We start from the raw sequence: 21631 nt of genomic DNA, 5'->3' as shown, positions 1-21631 counted from the left end.
TGAGATTCAAAAGCTAAAAAAAAAAACCCTCAAAATAAATTAAACTCTTTAAATAATCTCACATTTAATCCCATCCGAAATATTTAATAACAATCTTGTCTATTTGTTTTCCAACCACGTTAGCAACTCCCTATCAACTCCAACTGGAATTTTCAACTGCTATTAAACCACAGACTCACACCCACTAATCTCTCAAAGAATCTTCTCTGCTTTCTGTTTTTTTTTTGTTGCTAAGCGTCCACGCCGCAGGAAATCGAACCAAAAAAAAATCCAAAAAACCTCTCCACCAATCCCTACTGGGACGCCCCATACTGCGTTTTCCAACACCCAACCTTCTAATTGTTATCCCTTACCCAGTTGTCAACTACCATTAAAGTACATACCTGGTTAGTCCTTAATGGTTGACCCTTCTATTGTCCCCCCTGTCACGGGGTCAAATGTTTTTCCCCAACGATGGACCGTGTGGTATTATGTTGACCGTGTGGGGCAGATGGTCTTCTGCCAATGACCCATTAGTGGTCCGTAGTGGGATAACTTCACAGATGCCAGAGACCTCCGCGCTCTATTAGCTGGTCTTTTGGGACTAAGAGTGGTCTTATATGCACAGTAAAAACCTCAGGGTGACCTTTTGGGTTTGATACCCAATACAGCACTGGGCTTATTAAAGGTTATAACAATAGCCACTAACTGAATTCATCAAATGTCATAGACTATGTGGGCTTTTGTATCTATTTTTGCTATGTTTTATATCTGTTAATCAAGGCTAATTGTTCCTCTTATTAATGATTGCAATTCCCCTTATTAAGTGATGAAAATGCAACAATATTTACTCACATTAGGTGCACTTAAAAGTCTAAAATTTTCTACAAAATGGACAAACGGCCCATTCAGTATGAATTAAATTCAAGATTCTACAGATGACGCTGTATGGCAGTTTGACTCTTTGGGTACATTGCTTGCTGAGACGCTATATCTAAATACCATATTTTCACCACTCCATGAAGGATTGTTTCCATATATAAGGCGCACTGTATTGTAAGGCGCACTGTATTATAAGGTGCACTGTATTATAAGGCACAGTGTCTATTTTGGAGAAAATGTAAGACTTTTAAGTGCGCCTTATAGTGGTGAAAATACGGTAATTGCTATTGACTTCCAGGTATGAAGCACTCACTCACTACTTTACAGTCGCCTCTAGAGCCAGCCATTGTTGATGTTTTGGATTTTTTGGTAGAAAATCTTGCAGTGGGGGAGGAGCTATATGTAGGAAGATGTTGTAAACTAAGATGGCATCTGCATATTTAACAGGATTGTTTCAGTTCAGGCGTTTGTGTTTTTTTTAATATCCGACAGTTTTTGGTTTTCTGTTTTTTTTCCATATATAAGGCGCACTGGATTATAAGGCGCACTGTCTATTGTGGAGAAAATTTAAGACTTTTTAGTGCGCCTTATAGTCGTGAAAATACGGTATATGTTAATTAGCATGAATATGAATGTTGATGAATATTTGCTGTCCCCTATTAAATAAGCCAAACTGAAACTGAAGATTCATAGCACATGATGGTGCAATCTAATGAGTCAATAAAAGGACATTAATGTCCCTGTTGGAATCGTTGGACCCGAGACACACGAAACGCCTTTGCAAAGCGAAGACGTGCCTTAACACAAATAACGCCTGTAGCGTTGTCAGATAACAGGCGGCAGCGGTGGTATGACAACAACTCCCCGCCTTTATCCGTGTATTCTTTCGTCGCTCATCCATCAATGGCGGCATTGGAAAACGCCTGGAAAACGCCTGGAAAACGTTAGTAAAATGACAATATGGCTTTGATATTGTGTTAAAAGACTCAATCGAAAACCCGCTGTTAAATTCAACAATGACACTGTGTGTATCTATAAAAACCACAACGTCTGTTACGGATTACCACGTTTCCAAAGAAAAGGGAGGACTTGGTAATTATTACCAGACAAATTGAAGCCAAATTCATATTTTTAAGTCATGTTTGTCGGTAGTTTTAAGGCCCATAATTTGTAATTTGTGATTTTTCTGTGGTGTGGTCCACCTGCTTTGATTTTTAAGATAAGTTTATTTATTTTTTCTTTAGTTAAAAGACGTGTTAGGGGCCGGAGGAAAGTTTGGTTGACATTCCGAGTGTTTTTTTTTTTTTGTAACGCCGCTTAATAGCCTCGCAAATCAAGTCTTTGCTGAAAGATGAAAAGGGATTTTTGGGAGGAAAAAAAAATCTGACATACTTGTCCAGGCATCTGCGGCATGTTGCTTGATGTAGGGGCGTGGCCAAGCCGTGCTTTGGCTTGTTTGCAGCCAGGCGTGCACGCAAATGACAAACTGACAATGGCTCACGTTTGGTATGTTATACTGGTATAGCTTTTGAAAAGTTTAAAACAAGCCATACATGAAAAAAAAGGAAAAAAAATGCATTTTTAGATTATTAGATTAGATTAGAACTATATTTCATCCCGTATTTGGGAAATGTCTTGGTTGCAGTAGCAAGACAGACACAGAAGACATTGTAGACCTAGCTAAAAAAAACTGGAGCCACTCACTAAATCCACAAGGTAATCTGTTCATAAATAAATAATCAAAAATTAATCATTATAAATCATCTAAAAATAATAATCATAAATAATCTAAAAGTAATAATCACACAAAATCCAAAACAAATAATCATAAATAAATAATCCCAAAATAATTATAAATAATCCTAAAATAATAATAATAAATGAATAATCCCAAAATAATTATTAGAAATAGTTAATCCAAAAATAATCATAAATGAATAATACCAAAATACTAACCATAAATAAATAATCCCAAAATTATAATCATAAAAAATAATAAAAATATAATAATCATAAATAAATGCTCCCAAAATAATATTCATAAATAAATAATCCAAAAATAATCATCATAAATAAATAATCAATAAATAAGTAGTTAACATAATAAATAAGTAGTAATAAATATAGATTAGTAGTCAACATAATAAATAAGTAGTAGTAAACCTAGATAAGTAGTCAACATAAAGAAGTAGTCGTGACCATAGATAAGTAGTCAACAAAAATAAGTAGTAATGACCATAAGTAGTCAACATAAATAAGTAGTAGTGACCATAGATAAGTATTCAACATGAATAAGTAGTAGTGAACATAGATAAGTATTCAAGATAAATAACTAGTAGTGAACATAGATAACTACTCAACATGACTAAATGGACACATAAATAAATAAATGTAGACTTTCTATTTTTAAGTTTCTCCACCCACGGGTTAAATTCCACTGTCCATTGTCCGTGTCCTTTGTCCTAAAAAAAAAAACCCTACGAAAGAAATTAGACGGACGGACGGTTGACCTTTGCATTGTCGACCTATCGTTTTGAAAGTTGACTTTGGCTATCGGAGACGGCTTGGCGTCCAACTCGTAATCCCCAACCCCCCCCCCCAACCCGCCTGCCATCCCAGTCGGGGTCGAGACTATTGACTGGCGTTCGTACCTGCGCCTGTCGGGCAGAAATAATTGCTAGCAGATTACGTCTTATCTCTTGGCTTCCGGATGTTGTCGCACAGATGCTCTTCACGCTATTCTAACGATCTGTGGGTGTGTTTTTTGAGTGATTTTGTGTCATGAAATAGACTTTTTTGCAAAGTGACTTCTAGAACGTTCAAGTAGAGATGACAATAAACCTGGATATGTCGTTTCAGATGACAGAAAAGGCTCATTAAAAGCTCAAGGGAATGCGGCAGGAGATTACACGCACTTTAGGTAGAAGGGAGGTCGTTGGGTTTCTTTAAAATTGGGTGCAAAACTACGAAATTCGGTATTTTTTGGGGTGAAGGGAGTCAGAAAGGGTGAAATGAGGTTTTGGGGGAGAGGGGGAGGAACTGGGGAGTGTGTAACTTTGATTAAAATGTGGTTTTTTGATGACTTGGTAGGGAGAAATGTCGTTTTTGGAGGAAATTTGTTATGTAAGTGGTCATGTCGTTGGGCTGTTTTGCAGGAAACATGACTCAGGACATACGGAAAAAGTTTGAAATGGTCAAAATGTTGCATAAGATGTGTGAAGGGATTATGTTTCATGCCAATGAAACTTTTTGGCAGGTTTTTTTTGAGTGAAGAAAGTATCAGGACCCATTTTTTCATTCAGTTCGTTGATATTGATGGTGTTCTTGATACAAAAAATACCGTAACGACATGGTAAACCACCAAAAAATCTACTCAAGGTCAAAACAAACCATTACACGGTTCAAAGAAGCAATTTTCTGGAAAGATTCTCACAAAAAAACAGATGTGAAATTCCTCCTTTATTTACAAAATATCGTTTCTGTATCTATTGCCGATGAGTGACGAATGCAGTAAAGATGTATTTGAACATCAATCATAAGTCCTGGGTCATATTTCTTTGGAAAAAAAAATCCTTGGGCTAGTGTATCATCTTTAAGAATGTTGTGGCATAACTTTTGCCAAAAAAACAAATCAAAAAATCGCCATCTTTCTCTGACTCAGTGTATGTTTTTGATTTATTACTTTGGGCTTCCTCTCCACTTGCCTGATTTTATCATTTACAGCCCGTCTGCATACCAACAGAGTGAGATAACACACCTTTTATTTCCTCTTTCTTTCATTCTTTTTATTTTTTTTAGCGCCCGGAATCTTGCAGATGGTAAAAACGGGGGGTAACGTGAAATGTATGCAATAAAAAAGCAGTTAAATTGTTATTAAACTTGTCTTTTCATCCACAGTGTCAAAAGGAGAGTTTCCAAAAAAAATGCTAAACAAGTTCGTCGAAGCATGGCAATGCTAACTGTATTTTCTCGCATATAAGTCGCATCCACGTATAAGCCGTACCCTTAAAATGGTTGAATTTGACAATTTCTCTCGTATAAGCCGCCCCCTGATTGGCAATTTTCGCCTACGTATTCATAGCTTTAATAGGGAGTACAAATGTGTTATTTTGAAGCGAAAATCTTAAACCGCACCCTTAAAATGGCCTTAAAATGGTTGAATTTGACAATTTCTCTCGTATAAGCCGCCCCCTGATTCACAATTTTCACCTCCATATTCATAGTTTTAATAGGAGTACAAATGTGTTATTTTGAAGCGAAAATCTTAAACCGTACCCTTAAAATGGCGTTAAAATGGTTGAATTTGACAATTTCTCTCGTATAAGCCGCCCCCTGATTCACAATTTTCACCTCCATATTCATAGTTTTAATAGGGAGTACAAATGTGTTATTTTGAAGCGAAAATCTTAAACCGCACCCTTAAAATGGCCTTAAAATGGCCTTAAAATGGTTGAATTTTACAATTTCTCGCATATAAGCCTCCCCCTGATTCACAATTTTCACCTCCATATTCATAGTTTTAATAGGGAGTACAAATGTGTTACTTTGAAGGGAAAATCTTGAGAAAAAAAATCGTACGTGGTATTTCTAAGATACTATATAAATCGAATGCTGTAATAAGTGAGTTTTTTTATGTTTTATGCAAGATAAGTTAATTTTTTTTCTTAAATTTCATTCATAGACATCAAAATAAATTTGCCTCAGATCATAGCATTTTGTCCTTGCAGTTTTGTGCATGTCAAGTCTAATTTATGCGCATATAAGCCGTACCCTTGGTTCTGTCATCATTTTTTGGGTTAAAAATACGGCTTATATGCGAGAAAATACGGAAATACGTACACTTAAACTCATTTTTTTATCCATGGCGTCGAAATGACAATTAGAAAAAGCAAAACAAATATCAATACCTAATATATTTTCATTTTTTTCGATGTAACACTAGCAACGTTACTATTTTTTCACAATTTGTTGGGGTTAAAAACTTTGGAGAAAATCTCCATTGACATAAACTGAGTCACGATTTAAATCTTGGTCAAAAAGCCAAAAAACAAGGCCTAGAAAAGAAAGCAAAAAATACATAAATAATAGAAATAAATCAACGAGTGGTTGAGGAAAATGATTAGTTCCACCTCTGAATATTAATTCTTCATGAATGCCAAATGTGTGGGAAGAGTTTGGGGAAGACCCTTTTCTATTCCAACTTGACAAATCCAAGTATGCTTGAATGAGTTTGGTTTGGATGAATTTGAAGAAAAAAAACCCATCAAAACTCCATTATTGTACCGTCATATTTCATTTTAAGCAATTACTAGTGATAATCATAACCTGGGTATTTCTACTTAATCAAAATAAGACCATAGTTTGTGATGTGTCCCACTTTGGTAATTAAAATTGATATTTGTTTTTTATTCACACTAGTTTGGTAAATAAAATTCATATTAATCTGTGCGTTTGCACATTCCGCTTCCACACTTCTGGATTTTAACTACAGTATATTTTTTTAAATTTTTCTACAAAAAAAAGCCAAAAAATCAACAATGGCTGGCTCTAGAGGTGACTGTAAAGAAGTGAGTGCTTCATACCTGGAAGTCAATAGCAATTACCGTATTTTCACCACTATAAGGCGCACTTAAAAGTCTTAAATGTTCTCCAAAATAGCGGCTTATATATGGAAAAAAACAGAAAACCAAAAAACAAAAAAACACCACTGTCAGATATTTAAAAAAACACAAACACCTGAACTGAAACAATACTGTTAAATATGCAGATGCCATCTTAGTTTACAACATCTTCCATCATATAGCTCCTCCCCCACTGCAAGATTTTATACAAAAAAAATCCAAAACATCAACAATGGCTGGCTCTAGAGGTGACTGTGAAGTAGTGAGTGCTTCATACCTGGAAGTCAATAGCAATTACCGTATCTTCACCACTATAAGGCGCACTTAAAAGTCTTAAATTTTCTCCAAAACAGACAGTGCACCTTATAATACAGTGCGCCTTATATATGGAAAAAATGTCATTCATTGAGGGTGCGCCTTATAATCCAGTGCGCCTTATATATGGAGAGAGAAAAACAGAAAACCAAAAATGAAAAAGCACCACTGTCGGATATTAAAAAGAAAAAAACACAAACGCCTGAACTGAAACAATACTGTTAAATATGCATCAGATGCCATCTTAGTTTACAACATCTTCCATCATATAGCTCCTCCCCCACTGCAAGATTTTCCTGAACAGATGTTAGTGAAGCACCCACAGGTTCAGAAACGCTTGAGTTAGTCACCATAAACATTTTCCGCAGGATCGTTTAGCACCAATCCGTTCCCCTTCGCACCCCTACTGTGTACAGATGTGATCAGTTCAAGGTGTCATTGGCATGTGAGAAATTGGTTCATTTTTAGCTAGCATCCAGTTATGCGTATAAGAACATTCTCCCAGTAGAAGCCTAGAAGTCTTCTGGCACTCGATTCACTATTAGAACAAATCCACTTGCAAGTTCTTTTAGTTTTACTCAAAAGTAAATCAGGCAGATGTTCTGGCGTCTCCCAGACAAGAACTATTTAAATCTTAGGGATCTTATTCCTTGCTAGCAAGCCAAGGGGAACAGCAGGGGTGTTAGCTTGCTCCCACAGAACAGGAACAGGAGAACGTCCTCTAGTTTTCTTTGCAAATATACACAAGGCTTTGTCAAGGTTTACTTTCCTAAGAAGCCTTAAATGAAAAGCTGTGTTCCTTCAACTACGCAATCATTCTCTAAAAAGCTTTCCCACCTGCTAAGGAGAGTCGGCCGGATGTTGCAACGTTATATATGTGATGTGATTAGAGACGTTAGGGAGTGAGAAGGTCTCAAACGGCGAGAGAATTTTGCAAGATGAAGATTGTGATCAGTCGTTCCCGTCATTCTGCGATAGAAGTGAAAACGCTAGGGAGAAAAACCAGGATCATATGTCCAGATCTGGCTTTTGTAACGTTAACTAGTCCAAGATAGTGTTAGCCAAGAATGAATGTGCCGTATTTTCACGACTATAAGGTGCACCCTCAATGAATGACATTTTTTCCATATATAAGGCGCACTGTATTATAAGGCGCACTGTCTATTTTTGGAGAAAATGTAAGACTCTTAAGTGCGCCTCATAGTGGTGAAAATACGGTAATTGCTATTGACTTCCAGGTATGAAGCACTCACTACTTTACAGTCACCTCTAGAGCCAGCCATTGTTGATGTTTTGGATTTTTTTTGTATAAAATCTTGCAGTGGGGGAGGAGCTATATGATGGAAGATGTTGTAAACTAAAATGGCATCTGCATATTTAACAGTATTGTTTCAGTTCAGGCGTTTGTTTTTTTTTAAATATCCGACACTGGTGGTTTTTCGTTTTTTTGGTTGTCTGTTTTTTCCATATATAAGGCACACTGGATTATATGGCGCACTGTCTATTTTGGAGAAAATTTAAGACTTTTAAGTGCGCCTCATAGTGGTGAAAATACGATAATTGCTATTGACTTCCAGGTATGAAGCACTCACTACTTTACAGTCACCTCTAGAGCCAGCCATTGTTGAGGTTTTTGTATAAAACCTTGCAGTGGGGGAGGAGCTATATGATGGAAGATGTTGTAAACTAAAATGGCATCTGCATATTTAACAGTATTGTTTCAGTTCAGGCGTTTGTGTTTTTTTAAATATCCGACAGTGGTGGTTTTTCATTTTTGGTTTTCTGTTCTTTTCCATATATAAGGCGCACTGCATTATAAGGCGCCCTGTCTATTTTGTAGAAAATTTAAGACTTTTAAGTGCGCCTTATAGTCGTGAAAATACGGTAGTGTAAAAAGTCTGTAGAGTCCTTAATGAGTTAATTAAATGCCATCTACGCTGATTAGAGTCAGGTTTTAGTCTTGAAATGTACCCTTTTATTGACCCGTGTCCAATCCAGGTTGTAGCCTGAAGTCATTTGGGCTAAAGTCAGCTCCCATAACGGGACCTATAACGGGATAAGCGACATACGGTAGAAAGCCCCTTTAAGACATGGACTGAAGTCTTGTAATCTTCTGGTATTTACCCCGGGTCAGACTTGTGTGCGAATGCAATGTGCTAGCTCAGTTCACTTGGACATTACCCGGAAATTTGCCGCCTTGCAGTACTAGGCGTAGATCCAGGAACATTCCCAGGAGTGCTTTTTGAGTTAAATGGCGCGGGAGAATGTATGATTGCTTATAGAATGTGTGGAAGGGTTTTTGAACAAAAGAATGTGGCGGATTGGTTATATTAGTTACTTTTTAATCAATGTTATCTTAAAACTGTACAGTTTTGTTGTCATGCTGTAATGGTATGGAACGTGTCTCAACCAAAGTGATGTTTGGGTAAGCTCTATACAGTGGGACCTCGACATACGAGTATTTTGAGATACGAGTAAAATTTGGAGCAAATTGTCTCGAGATTCGAGGAAAATTTGGAGCAAATTGTCTCGAGATTCAAGGAAAATTTTGAGCAAATAATTATCTCGAGATTTGTGTAACATTTTGAGCAAATTATTTCGACAGTTGTCTAAAATTTTGAGCAAATAATTATCTCGAGATTCAATTAAAATTTTGAGCAAATAATTTTCTTGAGATTCATGTACATTTTGAGAAAATAATTATTTCGAGATTTGTGTAAAGTTTTGAGCAAATTATTTCGAGATCTGGGTAAAATTTTGAGCAAATAATTATCTTGAGATTTGGGTAAAATTTTGAGCAATTAACTATCTCGATTTGTGTAAAATTTTGAACATTTTTTTTGGGAGATTTGTGTAAAATTTTGAGCAAATTATCTCAAGATTTGGGTAAAATTTTGTGCAAATTATTATCTCGAGATTCGAGTGAAATTTTGAGCAAATAATTGTCTTGAGATTCGAGCAAATTTTTGAGCTAATAATTATCTCAAGATACGATTAAAATTTGGAGCAAAAAATTATCTCTAGATACGAGACAAATTTCGAGATGAGAGGCTGTTTATCATTTTTGCCATATTTTTTTCGTGTATAACAGATATCTACGAGCACTGGGCGGAGCATTGCATTTTTTCTGTGTTATTTTTCCTGTTAGTCAGTACTAAGGGCGGAGCTTGTTCGCGAACACGAGAGGAGTATATACTACTTCTGATTGTCAAGTGGTCGTGCGTTGTCCTATTGTGAGGACATATGTGTGCATCATTTTCTGAATATTTTGAAGGGAATACAAAAGCAAACAACCTTCGATAGGTTGCATCTGAAAATCAGTGTGGAGGCGGGGCTAATAGAACCAAGAAAGGTCTCAAAATATCAAACAAAATTAGAATCAAGTTTAGTGTAAAGCTAGATTAAACTTATTTTTGAATGTATCTGCATCGTAATCCAAGTTCATTTAAATTAGTTTGTTATAAAACGAGTGTGTTGGTATGCAAAAAAAGCACAAAACTTACTATTATATTGTACTGTATATGTCTATGTGGCATCATTATATACATATTTGTATGTGGGTGGTTCGTAGTGGTAAAGACAAGAGGACAAATTAAGAATTTGGCGCCACAACGGACGGCCGCTACACCATCCCATGTGACCACGTCTGTGATTTGTCTTTGCCAATTTTACGCTATGTTTTTCTACCACCACAGTCTCGGACAAAAGGGTTTATTTTTTCTTCTTTCTCGTTTTTTTGACAGAATTAAAGTCAACCGGAACGGCTCACCACTTCTCATTCTTGCTAAACTCCAGCGACTATCGAATTCTTCGTATGGACGAAGACCACGACCGCATGTATGTGGGTAGCAAAGATTATATCCTGTCTCTGGATCTGCACGACATCAACAAAGAGCCACTCATTGTAAGGATTGTGTGTTGCCATTGGTTGAAGAATGGCGGAGGTTTTTTTGGAAGGGGATTGGTTGGATTCTATAAATCAAAGATGGTTGATTTGTCTTTTTTTTATTCTTTTTAAAGATACATTGGCCTGTTGTACCTCAGAGGAAGTCGGAATGTGTCCAGTCGGGAAAAGACACCAATGTGAGTTGTATACAAAATGATTTTTGGACTAAAAACACAAAAAAATGATTAAAAAATGACAATTGTTGATTTAAAAGGGGGGAAATCAGCCCTGAATATTCAGGTTTTATATAGATCTAAAACAAGGTTTATTTTAGCTTTTTTTATTTATTTTTTTAGATTTTACTAAATGATTTTTGAACTAAAAAGACTGAAAAATGGATTAAAAAATGACAATTATTTATTTAAAAGGGGGAAAATCCGCCCTGAATATTCCGTTTTTATATAGATCTAAAACAATGTTTATTTTATGTTTTTTTAAATATATTTTTAGATTTTACAAAATGATTTTTGAACTAAAAACAGAGAAAAAATGGATTTAAAAAATGACAATTACTGATTTAAAAGGGGGAAATCAGGAAATGTAATATACATCTATACACTTCATTTTAATTTGATCCTAAAACAGAAAGTCGGGCACTTATCATTTAGTTTCCCGGACCACACAAAATGATGTGGTGGGCCAGATTTGGCCCCCGGGCCGCCACTTTGACACCTGTGGATTAGATGTTTTGTAGTAAACCGTCTGTCACATATCAAAAGACCCAAATTCAGTGTCAATGACGATGATTGACATCCAATCCTGAGCGTCCAATCATTATTTTGCTGTGAATTTAAATGAGTTTATCATAAATAGATTAAATAACTTTATTCAGCAAGAGGGTGAGAATACAGACACAGAAAAACACATTTTAGACATAAATAAATAGGTCATAAATAAGTTAATATATAAATAGTTGCTGTCTGAGTTTAATTCATTTTAAAACCCTTTATCAAACGCAACTTTTTATGCACATTTTCCACAAATATGTTGTTATAATTGCCTTTTTGGCAACCACTTGTATTCACATTTAATCCAAATTTCACTCCTAAACACACAAAATCCCAATTTTAACATGTTTAAAAACAACTAGTCCCCATTAATTTGAATAAAATACTGCTGCAACCTAAATCGGTCCTGCGCCATTAGCCAATAAACAATCTTGTAATTAATTCACATTTTCCAGCCCAAACAACAAGCCAAAAACATTTAAAAAATAATAAAATACGAAAAAAAAATATCGCCTATAAGTCTTTTCCAGACTTGTCTCCCAAGTGTTAAAATAATCCCACCCCCATTTTTCCAGTATGGATTGCAAACGAATCACCCAAAAATCATACAAAAAACAGACCTATTCACTTTTAAAGTACACCCACACATTTCCAAGGGGAAGGACGACATGGGGGGTGCCGAAGTAGCTGCTGTTTATCCAACTGGAATGTTCATTTGTTCATGTTCGTTGACCCGTTGCGTTTTTTTCTTTTTCTCTCCGCCTCCGGCTTGGCGGCGGCTCGGTATCGGCGTACGTCAGTTTGAAATTTCATGGGTAAACAAAAGAAATGGCGTCGAAAACTGTGGGTGATAACGCTTGGCTTCAATCTTCACCTGTTTTTTTTTGGTGGGTTCAGACAGATGATGACAATTCAGAAGCAATTCGCAAAGGGGATGTTGGAGGTCAAAGGCAATCATCCTTTCGCTATTTTTTGCGGTTGAGGGGGCGGGGCTCCACAACTGGACATACAAACGGGGTTTAACACACATATACACACATATTGGTAGTGTGTTTTGTTGCTAAGGATTGCTAAAAATAGATTATGTCCGGTTTTGTCCTCTCTGTTGTCCTCTGTAAACTGATATATGTTGTTTGCTTCTTGAATTGTTTTTTGGGCAATTTTTTGGGCCTGTGGGGGCCCAGTTTGACTTAAAAAATTTGACAGATGGGTGGGGTCAGTACAAGATATGATACATGTAAAAAAGTGCATCCGTTAATAGTACATATGGAACATAATGGGAAAAAAAGGACTAAAGTATTAACATACCTATCACTCATCATGATACGATACATATAAAAAAGTGCATCCGTTAACAGTACATATGAAATATAAACTGAAAAAAAGAATAAAGTATTAACATACTCATCATGATACGATACATATAAAAAAGTGCATCCGTTAACTGTACATATGAAACATAAACTGAAAAAAAGGACTAAAGTATTCGCATACTTATCACTCATTAAAGTAAAAAGTATAAAGTACAAAGTAAAGTGATAAGGAATGTATTTGGTCCGGTGGATGAGTGGTTAGTGCAGGGGTGGGCAAATTTTTGGGCCCGAGGGGGGCCACATTGACTTTAAAAATTTGACAGATGGGCGTGGTCAGCACAAGATACGATACATATAAAAAAGTGCATCCGTTAATAGTACATATGAAACATAAACTGAAAAAAAGGACTAAAGTATTAACATACTCTTTCATCATTCAAGTAAAAAGTATCAAGTACAAAGTAAAGTATAAAGGAATGTATTAAGAAATATTAAAATGTCATTTAAAAATAATAGAGGGGCTGTATAACACCAAAAACAAATAAGAGTGGACAGATGAACCATAAATTTAGCATATTGTTTGAGATTTTGCTCCATTTGATGATGTTTTTGTCCTCCTTTAGGGTGAATGCGGGAACTTCATCCGTCTGATCGAACCGTGGAACCGCACTCACCTTTACGTCTGCGGAACGGGGGCGTACAATCCCATCTGTACGTACGTGGACCGTGGACGCAGGTCGCAGGTAACCGACGACTCCTCAGAGAGACTTCACCTTTATTTTCTTAAGATTTTCCCTTCAAAGTAAAACATTTGTACTCCCTATTAAAACCATGAATATGGAGGTAAAAATTGTGAATCAGAGGGCGGCTTATACTCGAAAAATTGACAAATTCAACGATTTTAAGGCTATTTTAAGGGTACGGCTTATACGCGGATGCGACTTATATGCGAGAAAATACGGTAACTTTAATTTATAAGTATCAGAGGGCGGCTTATACTCGAGAAATTGTAAAATTCAACGATTTTAAGGCCATTTTAAGGGTACGGCTTATATGCGGATGCGACTTATATGCGAGAAAATACGGTAACTTTAATTTATAAGTATCAGAGGGCGGCTTATACTCGAGAAATTGTAAAATTCAACGATTTTAAGGCCATTTTAAGGGTACGGCTTATACGAGGATGCGACTTATATGCGAGAAAATACGGTAACTTTAATTTATAAGTAAACTCCTACCAAGAATAGACATATCAGCCTTCCTTTTTTCCAAAGTCTTGACTTTTTTTCCCACGTTTTGTCCGTCTTCCCTCACCGTTCGTTCTTCTGTTTGTGTCATTATCGTCCAGCGGACAAATCGGGCTTTGTTCCAGTCGGTTACGTGTCAGTAACGAGGCGGCCAAATGTGCCATGTCTGTGTTTTAGGGCTCCTACTACCTCCAGGCCCCCAAATCTGGAGGGAGAACCAATCGGGCAGCAGACCAGAGTGGAGCGTCAGAGCTTTTGGAGGCTAAGGTGGGTTTTGGGATGAGGGGGATAGAGGGGGGTTAGAGAGGGGGGTCCGGGTTTGGTTGCAGCCCTTTGGAAAGAAGCAAATTGGGAATCTGGTGCCCAGCTGTGGAGCTTGGGGCTCGGGATGACATTTTTCTTGGGGTGAAAACCAGAAAAAAATTAAATGACAGAAGGATGCGATTTTCAAAAGAAATGCTACAGGATATTTGTCATTTATAAAATATATATATCTATCTATCTAATATTCTCCTAAATTTAATGGGTTTAAATTTTGCGTTATACAAGCCAACAGTCCAAATATTATGGCGAGAAATGTGTATTATATGTTATTTTAATATAATATATATGATATATAATACACATGATATACAATACTCATATGATATATAATACATTTATTTGATGTGTGTATTATAGAAGATTTTTGGTGTCCTCATACTTTGATAAAAATAGTCATGATTTCAAACTATTGTATTGATATTACAGACATTTTAAAAGGATGGAAACGTATTGGTTGACATTTATGAATTATATTTTCTAAAAAAATTCAATTATCTTGTAATATGACTACAAATATTGCAAAAACAAAGAAAATTTGATTTTGTGAAATTTAATTTAAATGGAATATTGTAAGAAACAATAGTAAATACGAGAAAAAACATAATACTTAATATTAAATAATCATGTAATATGTAATGAGCTAATCTTAACAAGTCAATGATTAAAATTGAAATTCCCGCATTTTCTGATTTTTATTGTTAATTTTTTTTTTTGGTAGTTCGATTTAATATTGACCAAATTGCCATAGCAACGCCGCATCACAAAATGTTAACTAAACCTGCTAAAAATCCCCCAATCCCATTTCATGTCTCCTTTTTTAGTCAAAACGACGATTTTCTTCCACTTTTATTAACCTCCCTTTTTTGTTCACTCGAGCCACCGGTCACAAACCCGCATTTTTCCCACCCTTTGTTAACACAGATGTTAAAAAACATGATTTTTTTTTCTCCCTGACAAAATAACGAGTTCTCTTTTGAGCCGCTAACATCACAGAGCCATTTTTTTGGATGATTTTCTCGGCCCCCTTCATCTCGCCGATTAAACGCCGAAGACTTCTTAACTCCATGTTGTTTGCTTAGATATGAACGTTGTTTTTTTTGGTTAAAAGTCGCGGCCTTTTAACAGCAACTTCAAGGTGGAAAAATCCGAGATATGTTTTCCAAATAGTGTCAATATGTTGGCGAGAAATGAGGAGATAATGAATGAATTTTTTTCTCTTATTCCCTCGATAGGAATATATTTTCCGCCTGGAGCCCGGCAAAGTGGATTCTGGGAAGGGAAAGTGTCCTTTTGACCCGAAATTGAACAGCGTCTCTGCTTTGATCAGTAAGTGAATGTTTTGGTTTGTATTTTTTATTTTTTTAGCTTTTTAAAACATTTTTATAGGAGACATTCTACTAAAGATGAAGGGATTGTTTTTTATAGAATGTCAGTTCAGGTATTTTCTATAATTTAATATAAGTTGTGTTTGAAAAATATGTTATTGTTTGACTAAAATGGTCAACAGTTATACTTGTATTTTGTTCATATTTTACAGTGTGTCAATCAATATTAGATTTTTTTTTCTATATTTTTGAATATGTTTGACCAAAAATGACAAATTACAGTTGGATTAGGTCAAGGGTGTCAGACGGTTGGTTCGCGGGCCGTGTTAATGTCAACTTGATTTTATTTGGGACCATTTTAGATATAATATTTAGATTTTTTTTATAGAAATGGATTAAAAGAACTGGATTAAAATCCCTGAATATTCAGTTTTTTTTATAGATTTAAAACAATGTTTATTTTACCTTTTTTATATATATTTTTTTAGATTTAAAAAAAATATTTTTGAACTAAAAACACAGAAAAAATGGATTAAAAAATGATAATTATTGATTTAAATGGGGGAGAATCAGGAAATGTAATATACATCTCTCCTTATTTTAATACCATTTTACATATAATATTTAGATTTTTTATAGAAATGAATTAAAACAACTAGGAATAAAAGCCCTGAATATCCAGTTTTTTATAGATCTAAAACAATGTTTATTTTAGCTTTTTTTAAATATATTTTTAGATTTTACTAAATGATTTTTGAACAAAAACACAGAAAAATTGATTAAAAAATGACAATTATTGATTTAAAAGGGGGAAAATCAGGAAACTTAATATACATCTATACTCTTTATTTTAATTTGATCCTAAAACAGAAAGTCGGCACTCATGATTTAGTTTCTCGGGCCGCAAAAAAATGGTGTGGCAAGCCAGATCTAGTGGATAACATGAGCTCCAATTGTGTCAATCTTTTGTCAGTGTGATGTGTGCTTGGTGGGTGGTCTGCTCGTTGGCCTACAGGTGGTCAGACGTGACCTTTTGCCCTCTGTGTGTTCTCACTGGTAAATGATGCGAGCTAGACATTGGAATTCCCATGTTTTTTCTCACAAGGGAAAAACATGGTAGTGGCAAATAAAAATTGTGCAGTAATCCCTCGATTATCGCGGCTTTACGACATTGGGGTTTTATTTTTTGGTGGATTTTTTTGTTCTGTTCTGTTAATTATATATACATATGTATATATTTTTTGTACATTCATAAAAATGTGGAAATTTGCAAGCAGAAGCCACACCCCCCGGCCTCTGTTTGCTACTAGAACTCAGCTCTTAATAAGAAAAATAAATAAATTAAAATATATCATTTTTTAAAATATTTTTTTTGTATTTTTTTGTATTTTTTATTTTGTTTTCAAGTTAATAAAAATGTGAAAATCCACGTTGAAATTCTTAAGCGGAAACCACTCCCCTGGGCACTGAAGTAAATAAAAAAATGTTTTTTAAGTTCATAAAAATATGAAAATCCATGCTAAAGTTATTTTTTTTAATTTTTTAATTTTCTAAATGTGTTATTATTTTTTAAATTATTTCTTTAAATAGGGGTGACCCTACTTCGCGTTTTTTCATTTATCGCGGCCATGTCTGGTCTACATTAACTGCAATAATCGAGGGATTACTGTAGATATAAATCATTATTCTTATATATTTATTTACCAAACTGTCTTATACTCACTTAAAAAAAAGGTCAATTTCACACACCACCTAATAAACCCCTTCAAACCCATCCATCAAGTTTCATTACCCCCCCCCCCCCCCCCCCCCACCCACCCACCCCCTTCCTCCTAAACCCAACTGATTACAATTGATTCTCTCCATTTTCCAAATTCCAATGATTACCCTCATGGGGGTGATAGACTCGTACCTTATACGCAATGTGTCACCCGAGTCAACATTATTGACCCGAAACAGCTCATCATACAATTTGGCTCAAGCCTCAACTGTTTTTTAAGGGAAATCGGCACCATCACGCACCACGAAGATTTTGGAACGCCATTACAGGGATGATTTAAACACAATATGGCGTCTTTTAAGCGATTAGCCTTAGCATGATGAGTTATTCTATTTTCTGTGTCCGTTATGACTTCACCTTGGCGACGCCCTCCATTCTCAACCTTCTCAACGTTTGTCTTGACAGATGGAGAGCTTTACGCGGGAGTTTACATTGATTTCATGGGAACCGATTCGGCCATCTTTCGTACGCTGGGGAAGCAGACCGCCATGAGAACCGATCAGTACAACTCCAGATGGTTGAACGGTAAATGTCTCCACGCTACGTTTTGTTCTGCCGCCAGGGCTAATTTCACAAATTGTTTCCCTCTGGTCAACACGGTGGGGCAGTGGTTATCACTTATGGCTCGCTGTTGGGAAGTTCTGGGTTCGAATCTCGGGTTCAGGAACAACTTCATATAATTTATAATATAATAGACAGTGACCTGATTTAAGAGCTTGTCAATTTTTTTTAAATATTTTTGGCCTGGTGGTAATTAAAGTCAAAATTACAATTACGTGTGGAGAATTTAAAATACCCGCATAGTTTTTTTTTTAGCTTTCCGTACTACAGGAAACACCCGTGGGGGCACATTTAAGATTACCCTAAATACTAACAGTAATTCAAACCATGCAAATGCATAAAAAACATTCAGACTTATATTCTTTATCTCCTACAAAGAACAATTAATATTACTACCTGCTATTTTAAGATATGAGAAACCCCACAGTTGCAAAAGTTAACAATTAGCATCGATGTGGCAGTTTTGTTTACCTAATTTATCATTTTCGAATACTAATTGTGCCAAAATCCAATCTATTCTAACCTAATCTAACCAAATTTTAACCAAATCTAACCTAATCTAACCTAATCTAACCTAATCTAACCTAATCTAACCTAACATAACCTAATATAACCTAATATAAACAAATGTAACCAAATTCTAACCAAATTCTAACAAAATCCTAACAAAATCCAACCTAATCCAACCTAATCTAACCTAATCTAACGTAATCTAACCTAACATAATCTAACCTAACGTAATCTAACCTAACGTAATCTAACCTAACGTAATCTAACCTAACATAATCTAACCTAACGTAATCTAACCTAACGTAATCTAACCTAACGTAATCTAACCTAACATAATCTAACCTAACATAATCTAACCTAATAAATCTAACCTAATGTAATCTAACCTAATGTAATCTAACCTAATGTAATCTAATCTAACAATCTAACATAATGTAATCTAATCTATTACTTATTACCTTAACATACAACAGGAAAACCATATTTGCACGGTGTTGTAATTACCCTATAAATTATATCTGAACACTAAAAATGTATAAAACCTGTATACACGCCAAAAATACTCACTCACACTTTCTTTATCCTCTGCAAAGAGCAGCTAGAACCTTTTTTTTCTTATATTCCTCCAAAATAACCTAAAATCAAACCAAAATTCAATTCCTACTCGTCAAAAACCGTGAGTCAGACAATCCGAACCGCGTAACTAAACACTCCTCTTTATTCTCCAATGTAAACAATGTATCGCCAAATATTGCATCCCAAAATAAGAACACTTTTTGTCCAAAACATTGGCAAACAATCCCACAATATTTCGACTTGTTTTTGCAGACAACAATGACATGTCATTACCTCGAGTTATCCAGAGGTAAATTCGGAAATAGCTCGCTCTAACATTCGCTTTAGTGGGCGGGGCAACTTCTCCTGGGTGTCCAAGTAAGTGGATCAGTGTAAACGTATACCCTAAAGTCTTTTTTTTTAAGGTGTAGCAGAAGAAATACTTTTTTTTTTAGCCCTAAATCATCACACAAAGACTTATTGCGTATTTTAACGGAAACCCAAACCTCAACGCTCCCACCTTTTGGACCAAAAAAATCATTTTCTGGGCTTCGTTCTTGGGTTTGGTCAATTTCTTGCCAGCTGTCTCCTGGTTACCATCATCTCATTATTATTGTACGTCAAAACAAAGCGAATGATTGGCTTTCAACTCCAGTTTGAAATTCTTAAGGTATCAGATAACCTATCGAATTCAGCCATTTTCCTAAACACGTTTTTTTTTTCAATATAACTTCCTTTTTAATAACTTGATACTCTATCATGGGAAGGTTATGAACTTTTCATAACTGTCAACTTATACGTTTTTCCTGTGTTTTATAAGTTTTTTTGATCATTTCAAATTGTATACACCGTAAAAAAACTTTGTGCGGGAATTTTTAAGTTTTTTTACTTTTAAAAGTATGTTTTTTTTTGTAAAACCGATCTGGTTTTACCCAATTCGACTCTAATCCTGCCCTTTTCATTATTTAAATATAGCGCATCAAAAAGCAATGTACTTCATTCTAATTTAGTTTGACGTTTTGATACCTTTCTTCTCCCTGATTGGCTCTATTAGCTCCGCCTCCACCCTGACTTTCAGATGCAACCCATCGAGGGTTGTTTGAGTTTGTATTCCCTTCAAAATATTCAGAAAATGATGCACACAAGTGTCCTCAAAATAGGATAACACACGACCACTTGCTAATGAGAAGTAGTATATACTCCTCTAGTATTTGCGAAAAAGCTGCGCCATACGCAATGACTCACGGAATAAAAACACGCTGAAAAAAATGCAATGCTCCGCCCAGTGCTCGTAGAGACATTACACAAGGGAGTATTTCTGTTGTTTTGGTCTTGATCAAGGCAATTAATGTTTAATTTTTGTTGTTGTTTTTCTAGACCCTACTTTCATCCACGCACACCTCATCCCCGACAGTGCCGAGAAGAATGACGATAAACTTTATTTCTTCTTCCGTGAGAAGGCCACAGAGATGGGCCAGAGTCCCATGACACAGTCCAGAATCGGGAGGATATGCTTGGTGAGTTCAGTGTCAAGAAAAATTACATGCATAATATCTAAGTACTGTTTAATATCTAAGTACTGTTGGAACCAGCTCTCAAAATTATATTCATGAGAGAATTTATATCTAAATATCTACTGTTTTCAACAGTACTTAGATATTAAACAGTACTTAGATATTAGACAGTACTTAGATATTAAACAGTACTTGGATATTAGACAGTACTTAGATATTAAACAGTACTTGGATATTAGACAGTACTTAGATATTAAACAGTACTTGGATATTAGACAGCACTTGGATATGAAACAGTATTTAGATATTAGACAGTACTATGATTTTAAACAGTACTTAGATAATAAACAGTACTTAGATATGAAACAGTACTTAGATATTAGACAGTACTATGATTTTAAACAGTACTTAGATATTAAACAGTACTTAGATATTAAACAGTACCTAAATATTAAACAGTACTTAAATATTAAACAGTACTTAGATATTAGACAGTACTTAGATATTAAACAGTACTTAGATATTAAACAGTACTCAGATATTAAACAGTACTTGGATATTAAACAGTATTTGGATATTAAACAGTACTTGGATATTAAACAGTACTTTGATATTAAACAGTACTTGGATATTAAACAGTACTTGGATATTAAACAGTACTTGGATATTAAACAGGACTTAGATATTAAACAGGACTTAGATATTAAACCGTACTTAGATATTAAACAGTACTTAGATATTAAACAGTACTTAGATATTAAACAGTACTTGGATATTAAACAGTACTTTGATATTAAACAGTACTTAGATATTAAACAGTACTCAGATATTAAACAGTACTCAGATATGAAACAGCACTTGGATATTAAACAGTACTTGGATATTAAACAGTACTTGGATATTAAACAGTACTTTGATATTAAACAGTACTTTGATATTAAACAGTACTTAGATATTAAACAGTACTTAGATATTAAACCGTACTTAGATATTAAACAGTACTCAGATATGAAACAGCACTTGGATATTAA

At 35.1% G+C, this 21631-nt stretch overlaps 1 protein-coding gene across 1 annotated transcript in view; it reads left to right on the top strand.

Annotated features, from left to right (window-relative positions):
* LOC144203137 (semaphorin-3F-like) overlaps positions 1–21631 on the top strand; it is a 52747-nt gene that overhangs the window by 19806 nt on the left and 11310 nt on the right. Inside the window, exons 2-8 of the mRNA XM_077726431.1 lie at positions 10541–10701; positions 10818–10880; positions 13408–13527; positions 14209–14298; positions 15588–15681; positions 17866–17985; positions 20464–20603. Of these exons, the coding sequence (XP_077582557.1) occupies positions 10541–10701; positions 10818–10880; positions 13408–13527; positions 14209–14298; positions 15588–15681; positions 17866–17985; positions 20464–20603 (788 nt within the window). The remainder of the gene's footprint in view (positions 1–10540; positions 10702–10817; positions 10881–13407; positions 13528–14208; positions 14299–15587; positions 15682–17865; positions 17986–20463; positions 20604–21631) is intronic.

Source organism: Stigmatopora nigra, chromosome 10, assembly GCF_051989575.1.
Source record: "Stigmatopora nigra isolate UIUO_SnigA chromosome 10, RoL_Snig_1.1, whole genome shotgun sequence".
Classification (NCBI taxonomy): domain Eukaryota; kingdom Metazoa; phylum Chordata; class Actinopteri; order Syngnathiformes; family Syngnathidae; genus Stigmatopora; species Stigmatopora nigra.
Note: the sequence above shows the minus strand (reverse complement) of the source record. Positions and strands in the feature narration are given on the sequence as shown.